The sequence below is a fragment of the Plasmodium cynomolgi genome, chromosome 4, assembly GCF_000321355.1.
Source record: "Plasmodium cynomolgi strain B DNA, chromosome 4, whole genome shotgun sequence".
NCBI classification, from domain to species: domain Eukaryota; phylum Apicomplexa; class Aconoidasida; order Haemosporida; family Plasmodiidae; genus Plasmodium; species Plasmodium cynomolgi.
Genome location: NC_020408.1, coordinates 263,882 through 270,322, shown reverse-complemented (window position 1 = coordinate 270,322; position 6,441 = coordinate 263,882). Strand labels below are relative to the sequence as shown.

General features: G+C 48.5%; 3 protein-coding genes across 3 annotated transcripts in view; 2 read left to right on the top strand and 1 right to left on the bottom strand.

Annotated features, from left to right (window-relative positions):
- Positions 1–464: 464 nt before the first annotated feature.
- On the top strand, positions 465–2,060 carry PCYB_041640 (hypothetical protein; the record flags this gene model as incomplete). The annotated part of the gene is made up of 1 exon (XM_004225315.1): positions 465–2,060. A coding segment is annotated over one exon (1,596 nt), but the record flags the coding sequence as incomplete, so codon positions are not given.
- A 1,611-nt stretch (positions 2,061–3,671) lies between these two features.
- On the bottom strand, positions 3,672–6,044 carry PCYB_041630 (hypothetical protein; the record flags this gene model as incomplete). The annotated part of the gene is made up of 1 exon (XM_004225314.1): positions 3,672–6,044. A coding segment is annotated over one exon (2,373 nt), but the record flags the coding sequence as incomplete, so codon positions are not given.
- Positions 6,045–6,304: 260 nt separating this feature from the next.
- Positions 6,305–6,441, top strand: part of PCYB_041620 (T-complex protein 1 theta subunit) — a gene marked incomplete at both ends in the record, with an annotated part of 3,275 nt that continues 3,138 nt past the window's right edge. The window contains one exon of the mRNA XM_004225313.1: positions 6,305–6,385. Within this exon, the coding sequence (XP_004225361.1) occupies positions 6,305–6,385 (81 nt within the window). The remainder of the gene's footprint in view (positions 6,386–6,441) is intronic.

The window sequence follows — 6,441 nt, the reverse complement described above, 5'->3', positions numbered from 1 at the left end:
TGCATATGTATGTACATAGTTTGTGTGCAAAAGGGGAATTCATTTCCACAATTATTTTTAAGATTGTCTTTTTTTTTTTTTTTTCCCTTTTCATATTGGACAAAAGGAAAGGCGAAAAAAACGTTAACTGTGGGAATTTTCCATTGTGTAAATTTGCCCCCATCACGGAGGAGAAGCGTTTCGGGGTGGTCCACTCGAATTGCGGCGCTTTTTTTGGAGGGGAATTCCACCCCCCTCAGTAGTAGCATCCGCGGTAGTATCCGCAGTATCATCCGCAGTACCATCCGCAGTAGCAGCAATCTGGGCGCGTAGGAAGAAAAAAAAATTGTTCAGCCCATCCCATTTCCCTACTTGCACAGTTGATAGCAACTCACAACAGTGGACAACGATGCACGCGTTGGGACATCCTCCCCCCCTGAGCGCCATTTTTTTTTTTTTTCCCGTTTCTTCAACCCACACCGTAAATGGAAAACAACCAATTTGCGTACATCTTAAGGAGCCAAATTCAAGACATCTTCGCAGAGTGTAGTGTTTCCAACGAAAAGGGGAGGTTACAAAATGGTGACTCTTCTGTGGGTGTCCCCACGCGGGAGGATGCTCCACACAAACAGATGAACTTCCCCAAGGGGAAGAACAAAATAGAGAAGGATGGTTCGAATCGACATGAGAACACAGGATGGAGCGGTAGAAGACGGGAGAGCAATCTGAAGAGGGAGGAAGAGTCCATTTTTGGACATGATGGGAAAACCCTAATGGTGCAAAGCTATACATCTCTACTATATGAACACTGTGAAGACAAAGTAAACGTGGTGTTAGCGAACAGAACGATGAGTGAGGGAAGGATAGAAATGCAGATAAGCGGAGAAGGGGAAAGCTTTATCCTGCCCTGCACATTGGCTGGAAATATATTAAGCTCGTTTTCACCCCAACTTGAGAAGGGAGTTTACAATTTATTTTTTTTTATCAACAAAGAAAGGATGTACTCGAAATTGTTGTCCTGTGGAGTAGAGAAGCTAAGCAAAGACATGCCATGTCTCCCTCTGCACGTGATCGAAATAAGCAATTTTGGTCATGTGGCTTATTGTAGAGGGATAAACAAACTACCTCCCTACAACATCCGTGTAAACAACCACGTGCACACAAATAAGGGGCTCCTAAAATTGCATGACCTTATGTACAAGCAGTATAGTCAGATGGCTAATCGGGAAGGAACTCGCGATGGAATGGTATCCCTGGGGACGGACTATCAACTCCACACCAACAGCGATCGCCATTTTTATGATTTCCTTTCCGCGTACAAGGAGGCATACATCAACCATCATCCATACGTAAATGGGAAGAAGGACAAAAACAAAAAGCTGTACAAAAATAACATCAATTTTCTTTCTGCGTTAATTTCTGATAACCATTTGGAGCAACGTAGAATCCCCACGTTGTACAAAAAATTATTATATGACCACTGCTCCTATCGAGATAAAGTAGCTATTATGCGTTACCACTCGCATCTTCCTCAGGGGGGCTACTCCTCCGGGGGTCTCCTCTCTGCGCATGTCTTTGCCATGGATCAGTTGGGGGGCACGTACTCCGTTTTCGCCTTCGACTTGGCAATGGCAGGGGTGGAGAAGGGTGCACACAGGGGAGCGCGCAAGGCGGTACAAGGAGCCATTTCTAAAGGAACTCCCCCTGCCTGGACGAGGGACCCACCGGTGAGCTCGCTCCTCCGGTTCAGTTGCGACCAAGATGGCTGCGCAGATATGCGTCAGTGGAGCTACGTGGAGACCATCCACTGTCGAAAGAATGACGTGGCAAGGAAATTCTACTTGTCCAAGGGGGGGAAGTGGGGAGCGAACGTGGAGTGTCCCCTGCAGTGCCCCCTTCAGTGCCCCGCTGAATGCCCCGTGCCCGTCGAACTAATCAACAACAAGAATGCCTTCAAAAAGTACTCCCCGGGAATCCGCCTTTCGGATCGCATCAGCCTATTCTTCGAAGCCTGGGATTGCGACATATTACCAGTTGGGCCGTTCCTACCGTCCACGGATTGCAACATGCACTATGAAAAGGTGTGCCAACAGATGAGGGGGCTATCCACGCTGGTTAGGAGTGCACGTGGAGACACGTTATCATTTGACGACCTTTGCGAGGAGGGGCAAAAACGGCACGTCATCAAGTCGGGGGGTACGGAAAAAAGGGGGGATGCACTGGGAAAAAATGAACAGGGGGGAAAAGGAGAGGAGGATGGAAAGGGAGCAAAAGGAGAAGAGCATGGACTGGGGGTAAAAGGAGAAGAGGATGGAACGGGAGCAAAAAAGGAAGCGGATGCAACGAGAGCAAAAGAGGAAGCGGATGGACACGATACAAAAGGTGAGAAACATCCGAGCAGTCCTCGCCGAGCGGACCCGCGAGTCCGCCCCCACGATGAGCACCTGAAGTGCGACACGAAACAGACGCGGGAAGGGGAGGAGGCAGCCTCCAACTGTCCACTTAGTAGCTTCGTCTCCTTTGTGATCACCATTGATGGCAAAATATATCACAGTGTTCTTCCGATAAGTAGGCTTCTTCTTCTCTTCGTGATTAACTATTGGATGTACTTCGTCGAGTAGTCCAACAATAGGAAGGACCGTCGTCACTGTCCTCCCGACCAGTGTTGCACTCCCCGACACATACACACATATAATGAACAAGCTGTGTTATCATAACACATTGGCAGAAAAAAAAAAAAAAAGGTGCCACTCACACAAGTATCGCTTCGCTGCGGTGTTTGAAAATGTGCAGAGCGGGATGACGAGGAGGATGGACTGGACTTCGGCATAGGATACACCTGAAGAGGAGGAATTATTTCTTTTTTTTTTCTCTTCCCCCCCCCTAGTCGTAAGAGTGCTCACAAAAAAGCATCACCAACTCATCCAGCTCTTCCCGATATACTCCATTTTCCAAAGTGAGGAACTCCGCCTTGCGGATGTTTCCCATTTCTTGGAAAGGAATTAATTCGACCTTGTGGCGTCCAAGTGCCGTTGCAATGACGTAGATAATGGACTCGTATACTATTTTTTTAAATGGTAACAGTGGCTTGCCGAATGAAAATGTTTGGCAGACATTGAAGATGGTGGGTGCTATCGGCTGCATCGTTCTTGGCATATACTGTGAGATATTTCTCAAAAATTCGTTTTTTCTATCTCGTTCCACTTCAGTTAGACATTTGGTGATTAGGAATACATTCCTTTGGAAAAAGAAAACCGTATACTTTGTGATGATTCCTGTGAGGATATCCCAAAGGACTACATATAGGCACATGTCTTCGTACGCGCTGCATTTGTCTATGCTGTAGATATACTTATTTTGTCCCTTCACTTGGTGTACCTTTTCTTCGTCATCTGATGATTCGTCCATTTCTTTGAAGGGATCTCCGAGGCATTCCTCACCTCCGCTTTCTCCATCTGTCCCTGCGAATAGGAATGGCGGCGTGCACCTATTGAACGCTTCGTCGTACTGCTCACTAATTTTTTTTTTCTTCTCCATTAACAGTCTTTGCAGCTTCGCGTTGTCTTCTTCACTGTCCGAGGCGGGGGCGATCTGGTCACCGTAGGGGGCAGCATCTTCGTTTTCGCCATCAACCGGGGCAGCATCTTCGTTTTCGCCATCAACCGGGGCAGCACCATCCTGTTTGCCATAACCGGGGCAGCATCATCCTTTTTGCCATCAACCGGGACAGCGTCTTCCTTTTCTTCACCACCCAGGGCAGCGTCTTCCTTTTCTTCACCACCCAGGGCAGCGTCTTCCTTTTCTTCACCACCCGGGGCAGCGTCTTCCTGTTCGCCCCTCATCGCGCCCATGACCTCCGCCTCATCGTCCTCAGGTGCACCCCCACCTCCATTGGCCTGGGGAATCTCCCTTGTCGCCGCCCCTCCGACGGGCGAGCTCAGCAAAACGATTCGCCTCCCCTTCCTCTCCTGGTCGTGCTTCAGGTTAATTTCGCTCATCCGCTGCGCGGCGCACGTCCGGAGGTCTTTCTCAGCCTTCCCCTCCGCCAGTTCAGCTTGCTTCTCCGTTTGTTCCACCTCCTTCGCTTCCTCCGTCAGTTCAGCTTGCTTCTCCGTTTGTTCCACCTCCTTCGCTTCCTCCGTCAGTTCAGCTTTCTTCTCCGTTTGTTCCACCTCCTTCGCTTCCTCCGCCAATTCAGCTTGCTTCTCCTCCACCTGTCCCGCTGCCTTCTTTCCTTTCTCTTTCTCCTCCCCCTCCTCGTAGTCAAACCCGATAAGCTTGTTCGAATCGAAAAGGGTCTTTCCCAGGATGTCCTCAAAGAAGTGTTTACGGTTTGTAAAAATGGACTGCCTGACTTGTTCATACACTTCGGCCATTTCACCATCCGAGGGGTTACTCTCACCCTCGGCTTCTACGCTCATCGATTCTTCCACCTTCTCATCACTAGAGCGTTGAAGCGTCACGGCTAGTTCGTTCGTTTCCTCACCTGGCCCTTCTCTCATGGTAGTTTCGTCCCGTTCTGGAGATACACCGGGGTGGATCTTCCTCCTATGCTCGTCCTCACCCGATAGGGAATCCTCATACAGAATGCCCCCACTCGGCGGAGAATCCCCCCCTTGTGTAGTGCCCCCGTGCCTCGGCTCCATGGAGGTCCTACCCACACTATAGAGGTCCACCCGTTCGTCTTTGAAGTACTCAAACGTTTGGACGTCCTCATTAAATCTGACGTTTTTACATTTATTGGTTTTTCCCTGTTTTCGTTTTGGAGAACTATCCACCTCTTCGTTGGTGGGGTCCTCCTCCGTCTTCACTTCGATATACCCTCTGAGTGCCTCCCTCAGGGGCAGCATTATAATTTTATTTCCATCTCTCCCATTGGACGAACTGCTCTTTGGAGATTCCTCCGCGATTTCTTCAGCGATTTCTTCTGCGACTTCTTCTGCGATTTCCTCCGCGCCTTCTTCTGCAATTTCCTCCTCACTGTCTTCACAGCCCTTCTGCTTCTCCACGATGATTGGAAAGAGGGTCTTGCTCAACTCATGGGTTCTCTGACTAAGCTCATCCTTCACCGTTCTAATGGTGCATACTTTGTCCTCACCATTGGTTGCTTTCGCTGCATTGGTTGCATTGGTTGTATTGGCTGTATTGGTTGTATTGGCTGTATTGGTTGCTTTCGTTGCTTCCCTCCCTTCCGCTGCTTTCTTCTCGTCGGTGTGACCTGAACCCCCTTTGCCTTTGCCTTTGCCGTCGACCTCCAGCTCCCCCCCCCCGGGCTTCAAAAATATTTTGTTGTTCTGAATATGCACGAGCTCTAAATTGTTGAGAAGTACATTAATGTCGTGAAATTTAAAAATAGGGAAGAAGGTAAGGAACATGATGTATATTAATTGGCATTTTGTTTTCAGGTTGGTCCCCCCTGCTGCTTCTCCTCCGGCTGCCGCTCCTCCCTTGGCGTTCCTCCCGTTCTTCCCACTCTTTGCGATTTCTTTGAGCAAGTGGAGGTTATAATTCATGCAGCTGGCGGAACAAAACAAGTCGTAGTACTCCCTGAGGTAAATGTTCTTACTTTTCGCGTCTATTTTGTATTTGCCCTTGTTGGGGGGAGTTAGGAACACGTTGTCACATGCATAGAAGCCACACCTGTTGAAGCCCCTGCGGTTTATACAGACATCGATTAGGTTGCTCTTGGAGAAGTAGAGAACGATCAGATTGTTCAAAAAAATCAGCAGATTTTTTATAAAGATTTCTTTGCTGCTTTTAATTTCGTTGTCTGTGTTCAGGTTGAGGCTCTCCCCTGAGCAGGGGGGGCCACCAGAGTGATCTGACAGGTGGTCATCCTTCCCGTTAGAACGCTGCTCCTGCTCATCGTCCACAACCGTGTTTATGTACGCGCTCACCTCCTCTACATTAAAAAAATCATCAAAGAATAGCTTCTCCTGTTTCTTCTTGGGAATCCTTATGTATATAAGCAACGTTTCGAGTTTCCTGTGGAAGATCTTTGCCAAGTTATTCAGCTTTCTTTCCTTCTCAAGGAGGTTTTTTTTTTTCCTGATTTGCGCATTCATTTTGTGCGGGTTGGCAGTGGGCAACGGGTGGCGCGCCGGATAGTGAGCGACCCCCTAACTCGACATGCCAAGCTACACTCGTGCGACGACATGTGTCGCATTATCATCACCTGGTTATATAGCAGCTGCCCCTGAGAAGAGTTCGCCTCGCAGGGGGCAGCAGAGTTTCGTAACGCCGCAGCCTCCAAGTGAGGGGACATCCCAAATGTTGGGGGGGTGGGCGCTTCAAACTGGTAGATAGCACGAAACGTCCGCAGAAAATGGCGGAAAATAATTCTGACAAAAAAAAGGAAAAGAAATTTGGCAATCGGAGGGAAATAAAATTGACAAATGGTGGTCAAGTAATTTGACGAATGGGGGGGGGCATAAAGTTGAAGTATAAAAAAAAAAAAAAAAA